General features: G+C 48.8%; 2 protein-coding genes across 4 annotated transcripts; one reads left to right on the top strand and one right to left on the bottom strand.

Moving 5' to 3' along the window:
* Positions 1-81: 81 nt before the first annotated feature.
* Positions 82-17,141, bottom strand: EARS2 (glutamyl-tRNA synthetase 2, mitochondrial). Its single transcript, XM_055090225.1, has 7 exons — positions 16,974-17,141; positions 14,401-14,556; positions 10,600-10,789; positions 7,608-8,080; positions 6,376-6,484; positions 3,633-3,786; positions 82-3,519 (listed from the first exon to the last, which is right to left on the bottom strand). The coding sequence occupies exons 1-7, from the start codon at positions 17,110-17,112 to the stop codon at positions 3,385-3,387; spliced, it is 1,356 nt and encodes a 451-aa protein (XP_054946200.1). The 5' UTR covers positions 17,113-17,141; the 3' UTR covers positions 82-3,384.
* A 158-nt stretch (positions 17,142-17,299) lies between these two features.
* Positions 17,300-24,994, top strand: UBFD1 (ubiquitin family domain containing 1). 3 transcript variants are annotated; one of them, XM_028498381.1, is made up of 7 exons: positions 17,300-17,539; positions 17,724-18,053; positions 18,943-19,151; positions 21,796-21,861; positions 22,023-22,128; positions 22,509-22,583; positions 23,411-24,994. In XM_028498381.1, exons 1-7 carry the CDS (start codon positions 17,515-17,517, stop codon positions 23,593-23,595), a joined length of 996 nt encoding a protein of 331 aa, XP_028354182.1. In that variant the 5' UTR covers positions 17,300-17,514; the 3' UTR covers positions 23,596-24,994. The 3 variants fall into 3 exon arrangements, 2 of the variants coding, with proteins under 2 accessions (XP_028354182.1, XP_028354181.1); XM_028498380.2 differs by lacking the exon at positions 22,509-22,583; XR_008619186.1 differs by lacking the exons at positions 22,509-22,583; positions 23,411-24,994 and adding an exon at positions 19,254-19,350 and having other exon boundaries at positions 17,434-17,539; positions 22,023-22,052.
* Positions 24,995-25,000: the final 6 nt, after the last annotated feature.

Genomic DNA, 25,000 nt, shown 5'->3' with positions numbered 1-25,000 from the left:
ATTGCTGCTATTTATGAAATGGAGAAGAGAAAATATTGAAAATATAAAATGTAATGTGGTTTGCAGCAACATGGATGGACCTAGAGATTATCATACGAAGTGAAATAAGTCAGAAAGAGACAAATACCATATGATATCACTTATATGTGGAATCTAAAATATGACACAAATGAACATATCTACGAACCAGAAACAGACTCACAGACATAGAGAACAGACCTGTGGTTGCCAAGGGTGGGCGGGGTGGGGGAGGGAAGGACTGGCAGTTTAGGACTAGCAGATGCAAACCATTATATATAAAATGGATAAACAACAAGGTCCTACCACACAGCACAGGAAACTATAGTCAGTATCCTGTGATAAACCATAATGGAAAAGACTATGGAAAAGAATATGTATAACTGAATCACTTTGCTATATAGCAGAAATTAACACATTGTAAATCAACTATACTTCAAAAAAAAAAAAAATGTAATGTGGGAAAAAACCAAACACACTCCTCAATGTCACTGTGGAGAATCAGGCTGCCAAGGAGCTGGTGAAAGAATGATAGGCCCCAGGCAGCCAACACTGGCAGCCAGGACATGTTAGAGCTGGTCCAGGCCTTGGCATGGGCACAGAGGGACTTCCAGAGATCCGGCAGCTTCTAAATATTTGGGCGTCGGCTTTCCTGCCTTCAGTAGGAGCCCCAGAGGAGGGTCTCTAAAATCTAATCCCATGGCAGGGGTGGGGAGGTAAGACATTAGCCCGGTGAACTAGAACTAACAGCCTCATGTGGAATGTCCTAAATTAAGGGAGTATTATTATTAATAATACCTCTTGGGAATTTATCCGGGAGATTTACTTGTAAGGGTACTTAATGATGTCTATTCAAGGTCACTCACTGTGGCATTGTTTGTAACCGCAAAATTTGGAAGCAATCCAAACGTCCATCAATAGGAGGTGAATTATATAAATCATGGTAAAGTGGTATAAAAAGGGAATAGCTGTAGCTGAGAAAAGAATGAGGATGCTCTTCTAAGCCCTGGACAGATCTAAAGATAAATTGTTAAGGGAAAAACAAACAGACAAACAAGCAAAAACACACATAAAGACACGTAGGGAAATACAGCCATTATTTTGTAAGCTTTAAATGAAGTATAATCTATAAAAATACTGAATCATTATGTTGTACATTTGAAACTAACATAATATTATAAATAAACTATACTTCACTAAAAAAATTAAAACAAAAATCCCACCCAAAGACAACAGTGTTATTGTATCATACTTTTTTTTTTTTTTTGGCCACACTGCTTAGCTTGCAGGATCTTAGTTGCCCATCAGGGCCTAAACCCAGGCCCCTGGCAGTGAAAGCACTGAGTCCTAACCCCTGGACCACCAGAGAATTCCCTGTATTGTTCCTTTTGTGTAAAAAAGCTGAAAAATAAGGATTATTTAGATATGAATAGTAGTAACATCCAGAGAGGGTTCTGGAATGGGGCAGACAGAGGACAAGGATTAAAAATGGGACTCCTGATATATACCTTTTAAAATAATTTCTAGGTTTTAAACCTAGAGGTTCAAGAGGTTTGAATGTATTAATAACAATTAAGTTTTAAATTCAAAAAGTTGGAAGAATGGGTTGTATACACATTTCCTTGAATACACAGACATTTCACAAAGGAAACTGCTGTTTGGGACTGCCTTTCTGTTGGGGGCTGAGTAGGAGCGAAGACTTGTGATGGTTGCTTGTTATCAGGGGCTGTCCAGGTACTTTACACCAAGGATAAGCAATAGAGAATATGATTGGACATAACGGTCTCTTGCCCCAGCCACCTTGAGTCTCAATCCCTGCTCCTTCGATTGACTAGCTGTATTATTTTAGACAAGTTACTTAACCTCTTTGTGCCTTGATTTCCTCACCTGTTAAAATTGGCATAACAACAGTAGTTCCTTTATTAGGTCGCTATGAATTCAAGTGTATACACATACACATAGCATGCACACATATCCGTGTACACATCTAACGTATATGATATATAACACAGCATGCTGTAGGCACGTGTGTAAGCAAACCCACACGAGTGTTTGCTATTATTATCTAATTTAATCTTTATAACTCTCTCCACAGGCCCTAACTCTCCCTGTGGAACTACCTGGCTCCATCCTCAGGACATGTGCTTTGGCTGGTGGTGGGGGGGGTCCACTCAGGGTCCCACGTATGACCTAACCTAAGCCGGTCAGCACATCACATTCTCCAGGCCTCAGTGACTAGTTCCGACACAGAAAAACCAGGCTAATCAGGCCCCAACAGAGTGAATCTCAGGACACAGCTGGAGCCGGAGGCTAAGGTTTTGCTGTCTTACCACCACAGTGGAGACTGTGAGAGAGGCTGCTTTTGACCCCTGGTATCCTTTCTCCCTCTCATGTGTACTGACACAATTTTCAGCTGGGCACCCGGCCCCCAAGGTAAAAACTACATTTTCCAGATTCCCTTGTAGCTTGGAGTGGCCGTAAGACAGGCGTTCGGGCCAGCGGGAGGCGGGTGGAAACGAGTGTGTCACTTTTAAGTCAAGTCCCTAAGGGGGAGGAGTATCCCATCCCCCGCTCCCTTTCCTCCTTCCTCCTCTGGCTGAATCGTGAGCCACCACGGACCATGGGGACAAGAGCAAAACCCAGGGATGACAGGACCCTGGAGATGTGGAGAAAGCTGTTCAGCCCCAAACTGCCTGCTCTGGATGCAGGTAAGGGAGAAAGGTGCTCGTCCTGTCTGGTAGAGCATCCCACGCTCCATCTACCCGATACAGAACCCCTGCAGAAGGAGTAGCGGGCGTGGGGAAGGGTCGGGGAGAAAGTCAAAGGGACAGAGGGAGAAATTAGGTCTTGGTGCCATATTTTTGGCCCCTGCTTTAAGCTGGACCTCAAGTTGGCTCTTCTCCTAGCCTCTGCAGTTACATACACCAATCATTCCCCCCTTGCTTAAGCCTGCTTTGGTTGCACTTTGTGCTCTCGTAATCTGGAGAGTCCTGCTACTGTTAAAATAAGACCTAGTATCATCTCCACCCTATAGGTGAGGAAACGGAAGCTCAAGGACGTGCAGTCACTTGGACAAATTGAAGACCCCTGGGCAGGTGAACTAACTGGGCCAGTGAGGGGTGGGGTGGGAATGGAACCCAGGTGGGTCCAATCCCAGCGCCGGACCACCGCCTCTTCCCGGGAGAGCCCGGGCTCCTCAGGGTCAGCCCTACCGCCAAGAGAGCCGTGAGCGATCGTCTCACCGAGAACCTCTCACTAGCTCTGGGGTTGTACTGCAGGCCTGACAGCCGAGCCCTGTAGTGAAGGGGGCCCTAGTGGGGAGACAGGGAAGGGAGGTGCAGAACCCTGAACTCAGCCTGCGGACACTCACCCCAGCACACGCTTGGCAATGACGTCCACCTTCTCCGAGACGGCGCCCAGCTGTGCTCGACCCACAGCAGGGCGAGTCCACAGGTAGGAGTGCGCTGGGGAGACCAAATCCTGCAGGCGGCAAATGTGACCCTGGGGGAAGAGGCGGTCACTGAATGCACTAGGATGGGGCTCTGACGCAGCAGGAGGGGGAGGAGTGGGGCGCCACCCGCTCCCTGGGTCCCCCCGAGCTCCCGACACCACACTTGTCTCAGCAGGATGATCCTCTCCACGTAGGCTGCGTCCAGCACATGCCTGTCTTGCAGCTGGCTCCCGAATGCCTCCTCCACGAGAGCCTGTAGCTTCCCCACCAGCTGGCGTCTCTGGGTCTCATCGCTCACCAGACGGCGGAGGTGCAGCCTGCCGGGGAAGCCAAGGGACTGTCCTGCCACGGGCACCTCCAGCCCAGACAACCCTCTTCCCCAGGGGAGTGGGTGGGGTTTGAAGAATGACACCTTCCAGCTGGAGCAGAGAGGAGGGTGCCGAAGGTCTGGCCGTCCCTGTGCTCCCCAGGGCCTCCCACCTGGCCCGCCACCCTCCTCCGAGCTACCTGCCTGGCCTCGACAGGCACCTGAGTTTACAAAGCAGAACCTGGGGGTGCCTGCCTCCTTGCAGAGTTCGAAGCGTGGGGCTCTGGAGCAAAAGGGCAGAGGTCGAGAATATGGATTTCTAGGATTTAAAGCCATATCCAGACGGCACAGTTCTTTGAATTCACGGCTCACAGTTAAAAAGCTCAAGTTTTCCTGTCAGGTCAAATTTTCCCCTTTTCAGAATTCTTCTAACCGCCTTGTTCCCTCCTTCAGAAGCAGCAAATTCTCTAAGACTCCAAGCCTCAAACCAGGCCCTGTCAGTCCTATCTCTGGGCTGCCCTCACCCAGTCCCCAGCAGGACTGGAGGGACCCAAGAGAGCGAGCAGTGAGGGGCCGAGGGCCATTCTGTAGGCGCTTGGCCCCCTGTCCCTGACACAGAAGAAAGGCAGGCAGCAAGGGACTGGTGACCATCTCATGGGCTCTGAGACTGCACAGGCCTGTGGGTGAAGCCAGCTTTGCCAGATGTCTGCAGCAAGTTACACAACCATTCAGAGCTCAGGGTGCCCGTCTGTTACTGTGGGAACAACGGGGCCTCCCTCACAGCGCGCTGGGCAGAGTAAACGAGGAGCTGTCTGTAAAGCACTGGGCACAAGGCCTGCGTTAATGCCACACCCAGCAGTTGGAGATGGGCAGGGAGTCTGAACAGAGGGTGGACGGATGAGACCCTCTGGGAAGCAATCTGGACACTCACTGGCCCAAAAACATCACTTTCTAAAACGAATGAAGAGAAATCACATGAAATTGGTACTGAAACTGTTTCTAGGACCTCCTTAGTAGTTAGATGAGACAGTGGGAAAAAGGAAATCAGGCTTGAGATAGTCCACGGCCTGGGACGTGGCGAGTGCTAGATAAATGTTAGTTACTATCACTACCTACCTCCACCACACCATTAGTACTGCTATGACAGCTACTATCTTTAAGACTGTTACTGAAATAATCATAGCAGCGGCTTGATTACAGAAACACCTAACGAGAACAGCTTCAGCTGCACAAAAACTGAGGGCATCTATCCCAAGCAAAAGCCCACCGCCGTCTCCCTCTGGCTCCCCCTCATACTTTGCGGAGGACTGGAATAGGTCACAAAGTATCTCCCCTGTCCCGACTCCATTTCTCCCAGGGATATTGCTTTCTCCATGATAAGAAAGGCAGAGAACAGGCTGCATTCCATGTGCACACTGTTTGCTCCTGAATGCCCCACTCAAGAGGTGCCCACTCACAGTGGTTAAGAATCCGCCTGCCAACGCAAGGGACAGGAGTTCGATCCCTGGTCCGGGAAGATCCCACATGCCGCGGAGCAACTAAGCCCGTGCGCCTAACTACTGAGCCTGCGCTCTAGAGCCCGTGAGCCGCGACTACTGAGCCCGTGTGCCACAACTACTGAAGCCCATGCGCCTAGAGCCCATGCTCCACAACAAGAGAAGCCACCGCAATGAGAAGCCCGCACACCGCAACGAAGACCCAACGCAGCCAAAGATAAATAAATAAAAATAAAATTAAAAAAAAAAAAAAAGATGCCCACCATTACTGTGTGAACTTGAACTTGGGCTGGTTATTCAACTTCCTGACACCTTGCTCTCTTCATATGCACAACAGGGCAAAATCATACAACTAACCTTAGGTCTGACGCAGGAAGTACATAAGGTAACATCCTTGACACCCGCAGTCGACATGAATCCCCTGGGCTCATGCCAGTAAAGCACCGAGAAGACCCTGCCCCCAAACCAAGGCTCGAGAGAAGGCATCAAAGAGTCCCTGGCCCCTAAGTACAGACCTGTCCTCTGGCTTTCCCTCTAATGCCCTTAGCCTGAGACATGGCAACAGTGATCCAAACTGTAACTGTGGCTGGAGGTTTCGCAGGGAAGAACTACTTGACATGTAAAACAGACGCCATGAGACAGCCCTCAATTACTGTGTTGGCTGGGTTGGGGAGGGGCTGAGCAAGAATAATGGTGACTACAAAAACCATACCTGCCATTTTACTGAGCACTTTCTATGTGCAAAATAGTTTGAGGCTTAATTTAACTGAAGAATTGCCTAAGGTGAGTTCTGTTATTAGCCCCATTTTAGACAAGAGAAAACAGAGGCTTGAGGAGGTTAGGTGACTTACCTGTGGTCACATGGCACTAGACACCTGAGCCCATAGTCAAAATCAAGTGTGTGTGACTCCAGAGCCCACTAGACCCTCCACCGTGGGGACCCAGCATCAGTCGGTGAACCCTTTTCTCCTGGGGGTGCTCCAGATTCCCCACTCACCTGTTGAATTCTGGGAGCTTCTCTAGGTCCAGCAGGGCCGAGTGGCAGGTGACCCGGGTCAGGTCGTCTCTGGGTCTCATCGCTCACCAGCTGGCGGAGGTGCAGCCTGTTGAATTCTGGGAGCTTTTCCAGGTCCAGCAGGGCTGAGTGGCAGGTGAGCCGGGTCAGGTCAAACTGTGTGATCAGCTCTGGCAAGGTCCTGCCCATCTGGTTCTCTGCAAGTGAGGCAGGCCCAGATGCTCAGCACCCACCCCCCACCCGGCCATTCCACTTTCAATCACAAGGGAGGCTGCCCAGAAAGATTCGACTTCTAGTTATTTTATATTTCAAGGGCCCGAGTGAGCTTTCATTTGCAGAAAGGGCTGTCACTAAAGAAAAAAAAAGCTTGAAAACAATCTGGCTAAATCAACCCTCACTGCCCTCAAAGACACGAACTGCAAGAAGAGCCTGCTCACTGCCTGGCTGTGCCCCAGGGATCCTGACTCGACTGGCTCTGGATGGGGTCTGAGCAGGACTGTATTTTACAAGCTTCCTGGTGGATTCCAAAGTGCAGCCAGAGCGAGAAGAGCTGAGCCGGGAGCTGCTTCTCACGAGCAGTGGCCCCATCCCACAGTCAGTGGGCATCCTGGTTAGGCTTGAGCCTCTGCCACGGCCCTCACTAGCTGTGTGACTTCGGCAAGTTACTCAATCTCTCTGAGCCTCACAAGCTCCGAACAAACAGTGGGGGTAATAAATACCCCTCAAGGATATTTTAAGGCTTAAATGAGATACGAGCAGAAAAAGCAGGAAGCAGACTATGGCCACATTTTCAGAAATCATCCCCCCTCCAAAAGGTCATCTTATTTTGTGCATCTTCAAGATGTGGGCCCTGAGTCTTTGGTCAGCTTGAAATAAACTAGGGTCATAGTAATACTAGTAATACTGTCAGAGTACCTACTTGTACTACTATTAATAATGTAATTACAATAATCACAGGATCTGTGATTTTTGTGCTATTGTGCGGCAGATACTGTGCTGGTGCCTCACAGTCAGGAGCTCAGTGAACCCTAACTTAACCCTGTGAGGTAGACACTTAGCCCATTCTACAGATGAGGCAACCGAGGCTCACTGATCATAAGATCCCTGAGGGCAGGGATTACATCTACCTTGTTCACCATTGTAGCCCCAGGCACATAACACAGTGTCTGGCTCAATAAACACTTGTCAAATAAGAGAAGGAACTTGTATAAATCACACAGCCAGTGGGCAGCACAGCTGGGACTGAAGGCCAGGCGGCCTGACCCAAGGCCCCAGCTCTTCACTGCTGTGGTCCCACCAGGACCTCTTGGGAGTGGGTACCTGCAAACCCTGAGCCGCAGCTGGTGATGATATCGAGCAAGGCATCTGGCAGGAAGCCGGCGGCAGCAAAATGCTCCAGGAAGATGTCCCCTTGCCTCTTGGACAGCTTGCTGCCATCCCTGTTGAGGAGCAGGGGCAGGTGGGCAAAGCGCGGGGGCTGCCAGCCCAGGGCCTGGTAGAGGAGCAGATGCTTGGAGGTGGAGACCAGCCACTCGGAGCCTCGCAGCACGTGGCTGATGCCCATGTGGTGGTCGTCCACCACACAGGCCAGGTGGTAGGTGGGGAAGCCATCGCTCTTCAGGATGACTGGGTCCCCCTCCACACTGGCCACCTCATGCCGATTCCAGCCGTACACCAAGTCCTGGAAGGCTGGCGCCTCCCCCTCCAGGTGGAAGCGGATGGCAGGCTTGGGGTCCTTGGCCAGCTTCTGGGCCACCTGCGCCTCGCTCAGGCTCCGGCACCGATTGTCATACCTGTTGGGAAGCAGAGCAGCACAGTAACTAAGGGTATTGGTGACGGGCGTGAGCCCTACCTTTGCCTCTGGTAACTGTTATGACCTTGGGCAAGTCATTTACCGCTTACGGCTGTCTCCTCAGTCTGGAATGGGGATAATGAGGTTATTGCGTGGGAGAACTAAGTGAGATAACATAGCACAGCAGTCACAAGCCTGTTTCCCTTCTTCCTTGCTAATGAGGAAACGTCAAATGTCACCCAAGAGGGTGAATCATGATTGGTTTTGCCAAGCATGCAACCTCATTCCCCTAAAGCATTGACCCATCACTGAGATTCAAAAAACAGTATGCTTGTGGGGTAGCGGAGGATGAAGGTTCTGGGAAAGATTTTCTAAGTGACAGGAGGGCGAGCCACAAGGTGCTGCAGCCACTTGTAACTGATGGGGGAGGGGGGCGGCAAGGGAGGCAGCAACAGGCGAAAATAGAGTCCCGCCTTCTCAAAGCTGCTGGCTTCATCCTGGAGTCACCCACCTGCAGACTTCTGCAGAAGGAGAAGATGAATGTCTATGTGGTTTATGCTTTGGCTACTCAAAGTGTGGTCTGTGGACCTCCAGCGTCAGCCTCACCTGGGAGCTTGTCAGAAATGCAGCATCTCAGGACCTGCTGGACCCACCCTGGACCTGCTAAATCAGAAGCTGCCCGTTAACTAGACCCTCAGGTGATTCTTCTGCACATTAAAGTATGAGAAGCTCTGGTTTGTCCCTTTTAAACAGAGTATTTGTTACTTGCTCCCAAAAGCGTCCTAACTGATACACAAAGGTAACACTTATAAGTACCATCCTTGACAATGAGCTAAATGTTCAATCGTAAATGGCTGTATGGGACTTCCCTGGTGGCGCAGTGGTTAAGAATCCGCCTGCCAATGCAGGGGACACAGGTTCGAGCCCCGGTCTGGGAAGATCCCACATGCTGTGGAGCGACTAAGCCTGTGCGCCACAACTACTGAGCCTGCGCTCTAGAGCCTGAGAGGCACAACTACTGAGCCCGTGTGCTGCAACTACTGGAGCCCATGCACCTAGAGCCCATGCTCCGCAACAGGAGAAGCCACTGCAATGAGAAGCCTGTGCACCACAATGAAGAGTAGCCTCTGCTCGCCACAACTAGACAAAGCCCGCACGCAGCAAAGAAGACCCAACGCAGCCAAAAATAAATAAATAAATTTATAAAAATAAATAAATGTATAAAATAAATAAATAAACAAATGGCTGTATGGATCCAGGATAGGGCATGATCGTAATTTTAAAAAATAATCTTCTGTCAATAGGCAAGTAGACCGTTTATGATTAAAAAAGCAATGGTGCAGTGGATGGCATGACCTTGTACGAACATCCAAGCCCTTGTCCAAATAGTTCACTGAAACTGGAACTTGAATATTATGATGCTAATGGGAGTACAAGCTAGTAGAGGGCCACTAGACAGTATCTATCAAAGCTATAAATTGACCTGCAATTCCAAATCTAGGGAGGTAATCCAACAAACACATTGCACATGTGCCAAATGATGTATGTCAACATTATTCATCACCACTCTCTTTTTGGAGTAACAAAAGATTAGAGATAACATAAATGCTCATTAGAAAGGAACTGATCAAGTGAGTGATGATACAGCCCTGTGATGGAATACTGTGCAAGCAGAGGAAAATTTATGGACTCATACAGACCGATCCTCAAGACAGTAAGTAGGATCTGTAAACGGCATGACACGTATCTTGTGGGCTACCATTTGAGCGGGGAAGAAGAGAACCAATATGCGTTCCTCAGTGTATGCACTGCGTGTCTCTGGAGGAGAGATAAGAAAGTTCTAACACCAATTGTCTCCGGAGAGGGAATCTGGGAGCGAGAGCTAGGGTTGGGAGAGATCTTTGCACATACATCTTTCTGGACGTGAGACAAATTTTACTGATTCAAAATAAGAAATAATTTAAATGACTTTACATGCCTGAGGCCCAATGCGGCAGGCAGAGCTGACACGGCCCCAGTGATCCCCGCCTCATGGTGTTTTTCCCGTGTCCTCCCCACCCTTGAGCGTGGGCTGGACCTAGTGACTTCCTTCTGATGCAGAGCACGACACAGCCATGAGATGTCACTTTCCCGATTAGGTTATGCAGAAGCTGCAGCTTCCACCTTCCTCGCTCTCCCCTGCCTTCTCCCTGGCTCACCCTGAGGAAAGCCAGCTGCCAAGCTGTGAGCTGCCCTGTGGAGAGGCCCATAGGGCCAGGAACAGAAGCCTCCAGGCAACAGCCTCGGAGAGGGATGGAGGCAGATCCTTTGAGAGTCCAGCCTTGAGGTAACTGCAAGCCTGGCCAAGACCTTGATGCAGCTTTGAGAGCAACCCCGAGCCAAAGGAGCCAGCTAAGCTGTGCCCAAACCTGACCCACAGAAACCCTGAGATAAGACAGTTGGGGATAATCTGTTACACAGCAAGAGCTAACAAACACATCCACCCCTGGGGAGGCATCCGTGACAGGCTGGGGCTCTCACCGGGGTGTCTGGTGGTTCCTTATGGCCTCCCTCTTCAGGAGCTCCAGCCGCTGGGGTGAGCAGAAACACGGGTACGCAGCACCGCTCTTCAGCAGAGCTTCGGTGGCCTGGGCATAGAGCGCAAGTCGCTGAGACTGCAGGTAGGGCCCTGCAGGACCTCCCCGGCGGGGGCTCTCGTCAGGGGGGATGCCTACAACACAGGCAGAGAATAATCACCAAACGGTAATAACTACGACGCACAAGACACTGGTTCCCAGGCACTGTTATAAGCGCTTTACACATATAGCAAAGCTTCTAACCCTCCTGACAATCCATGAGGCTGTTACTCTTACGATTTCTCTTTTCCAGGTGAAGAGTTAAAGCACAGAGAGGTTAACGCTCAAGGTCATGCGGCTGGTGGATAAGAAGTCGGATGGAGGTGCACTGGTTCCATGGTCCATGCCCTTACAGGCACGTCCTCTCCCTCAATCCTTGCCCCGGGGAGGGAGAAGCCTGCCCAGGCCTGGAACAGGGGACTTGGGAGAAGCAGCGTGGTTCAGGGACAGCCCATTCAGCCCGGCTGGGCTCCTGGCCCTGCCCCTGACTGGCTGTCACGAGGGACAGTGCCATGCACCTTCCAGGCTGCTTTTATGTTTAATCGTCGCTGTTAAAGCTCAAAACCACCCCACCCAGTAGGGGCCGTTATTACCCCCATTCAGTAAGGAGGTCATGGGGGCATAGAGGGGCTGTGTTACGTCACCTGGCCAAGGACAAAAGCCAGGCTAGCTGGCCCCGAGTCCGCACTCTTAACCACTTGGTGGACTGCCTCTTGCATTCCTTAGCCTTTCTAAGCCTCCGTTTCCTTCTCTGAAAAGTGAAGCTGAGAGTCTACTGTGCAGAGTGACCGAGATGTAAACGCACCAGTGCTTACACAGTGCTTAGTGCAATGGCTCCATGTAGAACAGCTGCAACATACGCTGTTAGATTAAATGTGACCTATTATAAGCGAAACCGCCAACCCCAGGTCTGGTTTCCTCAGGTCACAAAGGATAGATTTAACTTATAAATGCTTCCGGCAGAGGCAGGGTGGACACAGAAGAGCTGGATGATGGAGTTTCTGCCCTGAAATGGCTTTCAAACGAACTAAGAAGATGAGGACAGGGCTAACCCTGCACACCCGACGTCACACAAACTCTGGAGGCTGAGGGGCCTGGGTTCAAATGCACTGGCCAGCTCTGAGGACAGGCAAGACACCTATCAGAGCCTCCATTTCCTCCTTTACAAAAGAAGGAAACAAATATTTACTTTCTCCTGAGGGTCATCACGAGGCTGGAACGGGACAGCCTACGGGAAGCATTCGGCGCCTTGCCTGGCACGTCTCAGTGCTCAGTAGGTCCTGGCTGTGACCATCGTTGGTACTGTTGGTATTGGTATTTCTTCATTTGTCAGAGAAGGGGGCTTGGGTTAGGTGCATCTGGGGTTCCTTCCTGATCTACCCTTAACATGTCCAGCATTTGGAATCCTCCAGGGTTTAAGAGAGACTCCACTAGGAAAACTGAAAACAGATTCACATAAAAAATAGTATGTAAATGTTCATGGCAGTTTTACTCATCATAACCAAAAACCAGAAACAATCCAAATGCCCAATCACTGACGAATAGATAAGTAAAAAGTGGTTATTTCCATACAATGAATACTGTTTGGTCATAAACGGGAAAGAAGAACCGATTCATGCTACAACATACATGAACCTTATGCTAAGTATAAGCCAGACATAAAATGAAATGTCCCAAATAGGCAAACCACAGAGACAGAAAGTAGGTTAGTGATTGCCAGGGGCAGGAGGGAAGGAGGAATAGGGAGTGCCTGGTTCAGGGTTTCGTTTTGGGGTGATGGAAATGTTCTGGAATTAGAGAGAGTGGTGGTGGATATACAACTCAGTGAATATACTAAAGACCACTTTGAAACAGTAAATTTCTTTTTTTTTTTTTTTTTAGGTTCACTAAATTTATTTTAAAAATCATAAAACGTTTCTTACAAAAGAGCATTACATTCTGCACACTGCTCTGAATACATGCCAGGGACATACGGACTATTGTTACTTTTCCTCCCTGTCCCAAGAAACGGTAAATTTCATCCTATGTAAATTACATACCGATGCCCAAAGCAAGAAGTTCCAGAACTCAGCCACCTGGGGTGTGGATCCCTGCCCTCTGCCTCACCAGAAGGCTCACACCGGTGTGCTGAGTTGGGGGCTCCACGGGGCAGGACGTATCAGGCAGTCTTGCTCATCACGGTACCCTCGTGCCCAGCACGGTGTAGCAGGTGCTCCACGCCACGTGGCCAATCATGGGCTCCTGCCAACCTCCCTGTCCTCACGTCTCCAGGTCCTCTGCTTACCTCACCGTGCTTGGGCCACACTGGCTTCCTTGATGCTCCTCAAATATACCCAGCACTAAGCTTCCGCAGGGCCTTTGCATCTGCTCTTCCCACTGCTTTGAGCATTCTCCCCCTAGGTAACCACGGGGCCGGCCCCTCACTTTGCGCAACTCTCTGCTCTACCATCCCCTCCCTGGGGAAGTCCCCCCCAACCCCCGATCTCCAAGACCTGCTCCCTGCTGGTTCCCTGACTTGCTACCCTTCTCTCCACATCACTTGATATTGTAGTAAGAATGAATTCACCTGTTATTTATCTGTCTTCCCCTACTTACTGAGGGCAGGGTCTTGGTTCCATGCTTGAACACTACCACTACTGGACCACAGTAAGTGACGTTGGTGCATGAATTCTTTTATTCAACTAATCTCAACTGAGTTTCTGCTACAACCTTCTACAGTAGAGGACAGAAATGAAATCAGTTTTTGCCCTTCAGGAACCCAGAATTTAGTTAATGATTTACCTGAGACTAGAATACACATCTCAAGACAGACTTGGTGTTTTTGGCATTTTCCCTTGGTGAGCTTAAACAGTCATACCTGTTCCCAAAGGAAGGCAGCTACTGACGTGGGGAACACACACACACTCCTCCTCGTCCTCCCTGAGCTTAGCTGGCCTCAGGATTAAACTTCCCATAAAGAGACTGACTTAAGAAGCTGCACGTGTTTTGTTTGGCTCATACAATGTGGTTTAAAAAAAAAAAAAAAAAAAAGAATCTGAGCTCAGATTTAACAATGGGAAGTAGTCATCAAAAACAAAAACAAGGGCTTCCCTGGTGGCACAGTGGTTGAGAGTCTGCCTGCCGATGCAGGGGACACGGGTTTGTGCCCCGGTCCGGGAAGATCCCACATGCCGCAGAGCGGTTGGGCCCGTGAGCCATGGCCGCTGAGCCTGCGCGTCCGGAGCCTGTCCACAATGGGAGAGGCCTGCATACCGCAAAAAACAAAACAAAACAAAAACAAACAAACAAAAAACCAAAAACAAAAAACCCCGGGAGTTCCGGCTCCTCCCGGAAATCAGAAGATTTGACAAGCTGGGCCAGGATTCCCACATCAACAGGGCTGGTGCTTTCTCGGGCTTACCACACCCCTGGAGACTCCCAGTCCATCTTCCACTTGGCCTGTGTTTCCTGCCCGCTCCCAGCAGGAAGTGAGATTCTGAGATAAAAACAAGAATCTCAAAACAGCCTTGGAGTTTTTTATTTCACCCCCACCCCGGCAACTTCAGCATCTCTCCAGGTGGAACCTGCCACCCCAGGCAGCACAAATGTACTCATTCCTCCAGGGACTCCGCGTTCTCCACCCTGGGCCATGTGAGAAAACCTCCAGGCTCCTTTTCCTGCTACCTGCTCCTTCCCTGGAGAAGGGGCCTCTCTCTGCCAGCCTCACCTGCCCACTCCAGCATGTCCTCTATATTCTCCGCTGCCCCAGGCACAAGGCGGGTCTGATCCGTGTCCTCCAGCCTCAGGATGAAGCTCCCTCGGTGCTTCTTGGCAAAGATGTAGTTGTACAAGGCAGTGCGGAGGCCGCCCAGGTGCAAGAAGCCTGGCGGAAGAAGAGAACAGCTCAGACAAGACGGGGAAGACAAGGGGCAAGTAAGTTCTGCTTGTGACACAAGGTGTCAGGGAACATCAAAGTCTAAGAAATGGTGCTACCCTGTCCCATCTCCCCATCAGGCACCCAGGCAGGCAGGTTGCCACAGAAGTGGACTGGGCTGGTTGACTCATTTACCCTCATCCTGAAAGTGGAAGAACACTGAAGTTTTGGAGCATGTCATTGTGTAAAATGGCTCCAAATCTCCCCAACTGCACCCATCATTCTACTTTGACATTTGCCTTAAGGCCAAGTTTCACCCAAAGGAGAAGCAGACAGTTATTCAGTGAAGCCACATCACATGTGCATCTAACTTATGCAAATTCAATGAAGTCCTTGGGCAAAAAAAAAATTACTAATTAAAAGTACTGTAAAATTACAATTTGCCCATACTCTCTATGCACTGTACATGACTATCCACATCATACATTTTAAATTTTGTCTACTTGACACTTTAAGTGCTGGCTTTAGATACTAACCAAAAGTAATATTCGATGCCACTGTATTTCTCTTCACCCAAGTTTAAACTCTTAATATTTTACTTTTTCATCATTCCTGAATGAAAAGTTAAAGTGAACAGATTTCCCAGGGCTGTCATTTCCCCCCTTACCCTTCCTTCTTTGGGCCAGGCTACGGCCCTGTCTCCACAATGAGCTTGTCTGCATCTCCAAGTACAGGAGGCAGCACGGGATAGGAAATGCTTCTCTGGAGTCAGGTAGACTCCAGCTCAACAATGATTATGTATGTGACCTTCAGCTAGTTACAAGGCCACCACAAAACCAGAGGTCCCCAAGATAGAGGACAGGGGTCCAGTAGCTGAAAGCAAGACCTTTTAGATCAAATAGACCTTGATTCAAATTCTGCTACCCCTTGGGCACTCTACTTGACTTTTGTGTGCATCAATTTCTTAATTTGTTAAAGAGATTAACAACAAAAAATAGAAACCTTCCTTGCAAGGTTGCTGTGAGGCATAAATGCTGACCGGAGTACCCTATTAATTTTAGTTATTATAATGATCTACATTCTTCTATCAGTAGTCAACAGCCTTTGCAACATGGGCTTTTCCCGCAGATCAGCAAGGAAAGGAGAATTAAAATCATCATAATGGAGCCTTATGCTTATTAAGTGCTTTCCATGAGGACCAGTCCTTACCCAGTGCCTCAGCTGCATTAGCTCAAAACATGAGGCAGGTACTATTACCAGCCCTGTTTGACAGACGGTAAAACTCAGAGGTTCAGAGAGGTTAAATAATTTTCTCAAGTCACATAGATAGGAAGTGGCAAAGCCAGAAATTTGGGCCCAGACAATTCCAGGACTTGGCACCCAAACCAGAGCTTGTCTGCAAACTGTTGGCAGTTCCCAACCAAGTTGACAGCAATTTGACAGAATAACTTTATATCTGTTGAATTCAATAAAAAGAAATAGTCTCATATTTTGTATGCTTTTACGAGTTTCCTTTTTCTAATTTCTTTATATTGGTTTTAAAAGAGTATTAGTCCATAATTGACTGGAAATCAGAAACCAGTCCTTTCACCAGGAGTGGTTTGAGAAGCATGCTCTACACTATACTGCCTGCCGAGAAAGACCCATCACTCTGTGTAGCTGAGATCTTGCCACAAAGGTAGCTTTGTGACCCTGGAGTTCAGAATGAGAGGCATGCTTGGTGTGAAGAGGGCAAGCAGGTTGCCTTGGTGAGAAAAGAATTTGGGGAACTGGTGCGGAGGCCCTGACAAGATCGCCGCTAAGGTATACAATGGGCCCCTGCCTCACTCTCTGGTTTGCTAGACTCCAACACTAATCACAGGTCCTTTGTACCTCCAATTTCCTCTGCCCAGAAGGTTCCTTCTATAGGTTTCACATACCTCGCTCCTTCTTGTTATCTGGTTCTCAGCTCTTATGTCACCTCCTCAGCAAGGCCTCCTTGAGCATCCTACCCAACCCCCAGTCCCCTACCCTACTTCATTTTCCGCATGACACACGTGACTGTTTAAAACTAGTTATTATTATTTCTTTAACTAGTTATTTTTATACGTGTTTGTTGCAGCCACTACAGTGGAGGCTTCTTGGGAGCGGGGGCCCTACTTTCTCCATGTCCACTGTCTCCCAGCGCCTAGAACAGTTTGTACTCAATACACATTTAATATATACACAAAAGAAAAAAGCGGCCCAAAGAAATGGTACAGTACAATAAACACGAAATTCCTGACAATGCGAAAAACTTCCGCTCGTAAACCTATTTCTGCCTCTGTAGAATGAGGCCGCACTGCCCGCCCAGTCTGACTCCACCGGAAGGGATTCGCTAGGAACGTTTGAGGGGCGGGCAAGAGACGGTGGGCCTCGGCCTGCAGCGTCACGTCCGCCAAGGTTACCTGTGGGGCTGGGGGCGAACCGCACTCGCACCGCAGCCCCGGCATGAGTGCCCAGGCTGGCCTCGCGCCGTCCCAGGGGGCGGCCCAAGGCCGCCGGGGGCCTCCAGGTATGCAACAACCTCTTCAGGAGCACAGCCATGAGAAGTGAAATCGCACTCGTGGGCTTCTCCGTGCATCACTTCCGGGGACTCCTCCCAGCAAATCCGCTTCCGCCACAGCAGGGCGCAACCCCGCCCCTTAAAGGCGCAGGCCTCCCAGCCTACAAGCCCACGCCCCCTTGCACGACTGCGGTCCCACTCGGCCTCTAGGGGGCAGAGTCCAGCGAGCGGGCGATTTCCCCGGCCCGCCCCCCTGGTTTCTTGAAAGCTAAAGCGTGGCAGGGGCCGGGCCGGGGAAGCGGAGGAGGCGGGTCTCCATAGAAACCTCCACCTGTTTCCGGCCAGGCTGTGCGCGATTAGGGGCTGTTACCGGGGCCAATCTCAGCCAGCTCGCCTTTTCCCGGCGGCCTCTGCGGGAGCGGTGGGTGTTGTACACAATCATCATGGCGGCGGCCGGAGCCCCGGATGGTGAGTGTGGAGGGGGTGGCGGGTGCCCGGGTCGGGCCGAGGTGAAGCGGGCGCCCCTGGGGGATGCGGCCTGGCGCGGCGGGGGGAGCAGCCTGGCTTGGGAGCGGTGGTTCGGCGGCGCCCGGGCAGAATCCGGTCCCAGGCCTAGCCCGCGGCGAGCGCCCACCCCCTAACCCCCTTGCAGGCATGGAGGAACCTGGCATGGACACGGAGGCCGAGACCGTGGCGACCGAGGGGCCCGCGCGGCCCCTCAACTGCTTGGAGGCCGAAGCCGCGGCGGGGGCGGCGGCCGAGGACTCCTGCGCCGCGCGAGGCAGTCTGCAGCCTGCCCCGGCCCAGCCCCCTGGGGACCTCGCGGCCCAGGCCTCGGTCAGCAACGGCGAGGACGCGGGCGGCGGCGCGGGCAGGGAGCTGGTGGACCTGAAGATCATCTGGAACAAGACTAAGCACGACGTGAAGTTTCCCCTGGATAGCACAGGCTCCGAGCTAAAACAGAAGATTCACTCGATTACAGGTAATCCCCGTGGCTCTGACAGCCTTTCCCACTTCACCTGCCTAGTGTTGACGCTGTGCTAGGCACCGCACTGGCCGCTTTCCTTGCATCAGCGTTCTCAATGCTCATAACAGTCCTCCCAAGTAAGTAGTAATGTGCCCATTATTCAGGTGGGGAAAATGAGACCCAAAGGCAGAGCTAGTCAGTGGCTGAGCTGGGATTCAAGCCCATTTCTGACTCTTCGGCCCAAGTTTCTAACTCGTGCTTTTAACATCGCTAATAAAATCACCTAAGGCGCTTGTGAAATTTACAGCTCCTAGGCCCTTCCCCCTGGAGATTTTGATTCACTGGGTCTGGAATGTGGCCAGGAATTATTTTTAGCAAATGGCTCAGGTACTTCTAATAAGGGAAGTTTAGGAAACACTGTTTTTGGCTCTCATGCTGATCCTTTCACAGATGCTCGTATTACTTCGTTTTTTATTATTTACAGCAGTTTGCCGTCTGAAATGATTTTCTTTTTACATTTTCTGCGCGTACCTTGTAAGCTCCATAAAAACAGAAACCTTATTGGTTTCTATATCCCTGAGGTTTGTGGTCTCTCACTTAATATTTGAGTCACAAGATGGTTGAGGAACAACTTGGAATGAATAATAGCAGATATTTATTGATTAGTTATTAAATACCAGGTGCTGCACTAACTGCTCCATATTTATTATATCTTAGTCTTTAAAACAAGTTCATACAGAAGGAACTATTGTCATTACTCTTATGAAGTTCTGGAGACTCAGAGAGGTTGTGAATTGCCTGAGTGCACAAAAGTAATTGGTGATAGAGCAGTATTCACTTTCGGGTCTGTCGTGCAAGAATGTTTTTTGTTTCTTCCTTTCACTGTTCTCTACCTTTTCCCAAGGTCTCCCGCCTGCCATGCAGAAAGTCATGTATAAGGGACTTGTCCCTGAGGATAAGACGTTGAGAGAAATAAAAGTCACCAGTGGAGCCAAGATCATGGTGGTTGGCTCCACGATAAATGATGTTTTAGCAGTAAACACACCCAAAGATGCTGCCCAGCAGGACGCAAAGGCCGAAGAGAACAAGAAGGAGCCTCTCTGCAGGCAGAAAGTGAGTCTGTCGTGTGATTGTTGGTCCTGGGAAGTGTGAGGCTTTGTCCTCTCAAGCCTAGGCTGGTTGTATCCTTTCTAGAATAAGCTCCTTTTTGGACAGGGCCCATGATGGAAATTTATGGCAGCAGTTGGGTGCGGCTGGCTGTTGAGTGGAGGTGACAACTACCTGAGATTTGCATCTTTGTCTCATCTGGCGGGTCAGTGTGTCTCAAGTCTATCTACTTTAGGATAAGGCCTTTGTAAAGGCAGGCTTTAGACCAGGTATTGTAATGAAATAGATGTGGGTTTCTTTCCTATTTAGCGCCAGAGAAAAATGCCACTGTTGAAATTAATCCTCCATTTTATACGAGTGCTTACATTTGTTTTTTGGCTTGTGGCTTCCCTCACGTCAACAAGCCCTTTTCTGGATAGGCATGGAAATCAATAGCTTTCAGAGGTTCCTCTAAAACTGACTGTTTCAGGAAGCCAAATGAAGCTGACTAGGAAGATAACTATGCTGATTTTCTTTTTTCCCTCTTCCTGGTCTGTGAAATGGGGGCCTGAATTTTTACATGCTTTGTTGGTCATTTTGGATGGAAGAGATCCAGCCTGTTTTGTGCACATTGTAGCCATTCAGATTCTTTTTTGTAATTGGGAAAAGTAAGAGTGTTTCACTGTGGAAGGAACTGATTGGAAGAACCATCACTTGTGATCTTATCACCCAGCAAATCTCACTTGTAGTTATGGAGTCTCCTGGCCACTCTTAATGTGTTCCAGGAAAATAGATGTTCTCAACTCAATCTGTATCCTGAGGAGAGTAAACCAACTTTGACCAACAACAGTTTCAGTGACCTTAGGCACCAAGGCACATGGCCAACAGTGTGAGAGGGACACAATTTTGTGTTACAGGTCGATAATCCCTTATATGTGCTTCCAGAACCCCAAAAGAGTGTGAAAACCCAAGTGCTTTTATAAATTTGGCAGCAAAACCTGATCAGAATTAGTGTGAATAGTCATGTTTTGCCCTAGAAATATTAATGCATTTGGTAACAAGGTGCTATCCTAGACTCCACAAAGAATATTATGTAGTGTATTTTAAAACAGTGTTACAAAAAAAGAAAAATTGTATTACCTTTATAAAATCCTTAAAAGTTTTAGACTTTATAAAGTACAAAACATTTGTCCAGAGGGTTTCAGATAACGGGTTGTAAACCTATATTAACATCTAAAATATGTTTATTTGGATACTTTTGCCTCTAAATATGGGATGATAATGTCTTGTAACTAAGTGAGTGCATTTCCATTTTCATATCTTCCTCTGCCACAGTGTATGAAATTGTCAAATAGGAACATGTCAGACATGAATGACCCTTCCCACTGGTTACACCCTTGCAGCATAACATGCCTCTTAAATACAGGTTTCGAGTTATTAATGGTAGCTTAACAGTCTTTAGAAGTGTTCCCCACAGTGAAGGGAAAATTCTTCAAAAGGTACTTGTGAGGTATGATCCAGTTAGGCTTCTAATCCACGCAGCTTTGTTCCATTGATGCCTGTTATGAGGCATAACGTGGCCTACTGAGAGGGACCCGTTTTTCATCAGGCTTTTCATCAGCTTGCTCAAGAATCTAGGGCTGATATGTAGAGTGACCTTTTGCTAGTAGTCTGGCAGTGTTGAGTTTATTCCTACCAGAGGGTTTCCACCATGCCGATGCGGGTTTAAGCTGGCTCTTAGCCACCTAGTCCTTAAATTCAATTAAATGTTTATTCTCTACCCACTTGTTACCCTACAGTTCTAGCTTGACCAGACAGCGACTGTACCTATAAAGCCACAGATGGAGAGGAAACAAGACTCAGGCATTTGGGCCAGACGAAAACAGTTTTAGGGGGCCATGAGCCTAATTAGAACCCTTAATGAGCTGCTTCAAACTCCTGAGGTGGGAGTGGGGTTAGAGACTTGTTAATGTCAGGCTATAGAGTAATCAGCATTTCTCTTTGGAAATGTGGCTCCTGAGCTTTCTGTTTAGCTGGGGTTGAGGGTGGGGTTATGGGGAAGATTTCTGCAATGGACTGAGTCTCCATTTTTTTGAAGGAGTGCCCCTTCTAGGCAGCTAAGCTGATTATCAGCATCCTTATAGGTTTCTTTGGGAGTTTAAGTTGACAGAAACGGCTGTCCTGTTTTGTACATGCCAGGAGAGCAAGCACCCTTTGTGGCTGTCTTATCTTGATGTTTTTAATTCTTTCAGTGGTGATTTCGGGGGAGGGGGAGAAGGAAGTAGAGTTTATTTGAATTAGCAATCTGGAAATCGTGACTGCTCTAGAGCTTTGATGTCTAATGTGGTAGCCACATGTGGCTGATTAAAATTCAGTAATATTAAGAATTCAGTTCCTTACTCATGCTATAGCCACATTTCAAGTGCTTAATAGCCACAAGTGACTCATGGCTACTGTTTTGGACAGCATAGATATAGAATATTTCCATCATGGGAATTTCTGCTGGATAGCACTGCTCTGTAGTGTCAAAGGAACCATATCTGTAGTCACAAAAAGCTTTTGAACCAAAACATTAAGGTTTTCTTCATTTCTTTTTCAAAGAGGTAATAATAGACTGTTTCATTTAATTATCAGTCAGCTGTTTCATTTAATTATCTCTTCTGACTTATAGCAACACAGGAAAGTGTTGGATAAAGGAAAACCTGAAGATGTGATGCCATCTGTTAAGGGTGCCCAGGTAAGCCAAACTCCTTTGTGAGCAATCTGAAAAGGAACCAGGCTCACCTTCTGACTTCCTGAGGTTCCTGCAATCAGGTCCTCGACTCTTGTCCCATCTTCTTTTCCTGTCTCGCCTTGTTTCTGATTCCTCCCTCTCTTACCATGCTCTTGTGTCTCCAGGAGCGCCTGCCATCTGTACCCTTATCTGGCATGTACAATAAGTCCGGGGGAAAAGTGAGACTTACCTTTAAGCTAGAACAAGACCAGCTGTGGATCGGCACTAAAGGTACGGACTGCTCTCACCTCTTTCTGGCTCACTGCCTCTCGTACCCTGCAGGGCGTGGCCTTGGGTGCAATTCTGCTCCTCATTCTGAAATCCTTCTCCACTGTGCTTTGTGTGCTCCTGGCTTTCAGTTTTGCTTTTTGATGCTCGCCTTCTATTTGGACCCTCTTCCCTCATTCTTTTTAGTCTGATCTCAGGGCCAATCCATCAAACATTGGCTCTTCAGTTGCAGCCAAAACCAGAGGTTCCAAACGTGTGGCCTGAGGGCCAGGTCTAGTCCACAGACAAGGGTTTTATGAGTTTACACACAGTCTGTGAAAATCAGGAGGTTTCACTGGATCTGATTTTTTTTTTTTTTTTTTTTTTGTGCTTCTCTTGAAAAGAAGCAAAAGATCTAGCCATTCTGGACCTGCATTTTCACATGGCAACGATCAGCCGGAGCCGAGCAGTGGTTTCAGGTGGTCCATGCTGTAGTCCTCACTGTTTCATTTATCTTTTATTGTAGCCAGCTTTATTAATTTATGTCACCTGCCTGGCTCCTGTAGATCAGAGTTTGCCCCTGTACTAGGGACCTGCCCCTCCTTCCGTGCCTGGTTGCCCTCTGCTTTCCCCCACCTACGCTGCCTGTGCCTGTGAATCAGGCTTGCTTGTTGCTGGGAAGTGTCTCTGACTGTCCTCCCTCTCCCTTCCCCCAGATGGTTCAAAGTCTTGTCCGTTACATTCCAGAATTATCTGTGTCCCTTTCTTTGCCACTCTGTTGCACCAGTTAACTCCTAGCATCTCAAAACTTGGTCTGTTAAAGCAAATTAACCTATATCCCTGCCCCATCCGGGATCTCTTTTGTCCTGCCCATCTTCTGTACTGGTTTTTCCTCACCGGTTCCTGTGCTCAAAAACCTTGCGCTCTTTAAGGCCAAGTTCAAATGCCTAAACATAGTGTCCTGTATTCTCAACGATGGGGCCCAGTTTAAGTTTCTGACCTCACTTCCTGCCCCACTTGCATTGTTGTGTCCTACGTACTTCAACTGCATCACTCCCTGAGCTTCCCACCGTGCTTTGCACAGCTCATGTCTTTGCTCATGCTGTGCCCTTACCCAGAATGCCTGTTTCCCATTCCTGTTGTTAACAAAGTCTTCCGAGGTCCTACCTAAATGTGCTCTCCTAATGAAGCCTTCCCTGGTATCTCCCCCACCCTCCAAATGAATTGCTGCCCCTTCTGTTCATAGAGAGCCCCGTTATATCCTCAGAGCACTCATTACTCTCTGACTTGTCTGTCCCCCTGTTAGATTCCTGGAGGGAACCGAACATGCCTAACTCACCTGTTTCTGGCCAGCACTGTAGGTATTCAGTGTTCGAGGTAAATGGTAAAGAGAAGTATAGGGGATCTCATCGTCTGAGGTTACTTGGTTTCAGGGACAGGCCATTTAGTATGATTCTGCTTAAAACGGGACCAAAGTTTTTTGGAAAATAATTGGAGTAGGGGTGATGGGGAGTGAGATTTTAATCATGTGAAATATGAAAATGTTTCTTGTTTTCAACCCTATCCTGATTCTTAAAATGAACAAAGACTGAAATGGCCAGAATGCTTGAGTTTTCTAACAAGTTTATGATTCCTTGCTGTAGTCTTCATTTCACTTTCGACTCTAACTGCATGGGCATAGCAAGTTGTGCATAATATTTAAGGGCTTTCCCAGTATTCCCAGGGGCCTTTGAACCCTTTAGCAGGTCATTCTCTTCTGCAGAGCCTGTCACATCATCAGTTTTTTAAAATTGTGAGCTGCCCTGCCTCTGTCAGGTCGTCACTTATTCAAGACCTTGCAGGTGATTTTGCTTAGTTCTCCACCATTGCATTGACTTGCTGAGAGCCTGCCTCTTTCTAGGCTTGCACTTTCACTCGGGCAGCCTAATGGGAGGCAGGGGCTAAGGATGCTGGCCCAGAGGGTGGGTGCAGGCAGGGGAGCTAGACAAGGACTAAGCGTGTAAGTGTTCGTTGGTTCCTCAGGGAGTGTTTCCAGGTTATGAAGTTGTATAGGAAACAACATCGTAACTGCAGGGGCTAAAGAGAACCTCCCACACGTGAGTTAGAGGTTTTATTTCAGCTTGTAGGAGCAGCTGCCTTTCTGCTTTGGCACAAAGGGAGAGCTCTAGAAGAATCTTGATGTATCAGGGCTTCAGAGCTGTTGAGAGCCGCATTACTCACTAGCCTTGTTAAAGAGCCTGGCCGTGAAAATTCACGTCTTCAAGGGTTGACCAAGGCCAGGCTTTCCATTCCCACCCAGACTGCTGTGTCAGTGTACCTCAGGCTTTCTTCTCACTTGGGAGCCCAGGAGTCCTGTCACCTGAGTGTCCTCAGCACTGTCCGAGGAGGACAGCTTGTTCTGGAGTTGGCTGCCAGCCACTGGCTTCATCTTTCTGCTGACGTGACCATCCCAGCTGCTAGTTGGCCTCTTTCTCGATGGGATGCTTTACCGAGTGGCACTCAAGGGCTCCTGCGGTAGTGTGTGTAGAAGGCAGTACTGACAGCCTCAGGCCCAGTGGAGGGAGAAGAATGAGCTTCAGGCAGGAACTGGGACCTGTGACCACATGGAGCCGCCTCGGGGGAGCATGTGCCCTGCTTGTAGGGAACTTGAGTCTCTAATCTAGCTGATTGCTGTCACTCAGGAATGTGGGCCCAGGATTGTTGAATCTTCTGTGTTTTCAAGAGAAGCCAGAAGTCCATATTTTTGTGTGAAATCTCTGGACAATTCAAAATGGCTGGTGTTTTTAAAAGTTTCCATCTTAAAGATAAGTGCTGGTCAGGTCCTACCTGTGGGTCACTGTTTTAGAGCCACTGAAAGTCAAAATCTGAATGAACATCTTCAGGTCCCATCTCCTCA

The sequence above is a fragment of the Physeter macrocephalus genome, chromosome 14 (assembly GCF_002837175.3).
Source record: "Physeter macrocephalus isolate SW-GA chromosome 14, ASM283717v5, whole genome shotgun sequence".
NCBI lineage: Eukaryota > Metazoa > Chordata > Mammalia > Artiodactyla > Physeteridae > Physeter > Physeter macrocephalus.
Note: the sequence above shows the minus strand (reverse complement) of the source record. Positions and strands in the feature narration are given on the sequence as shown.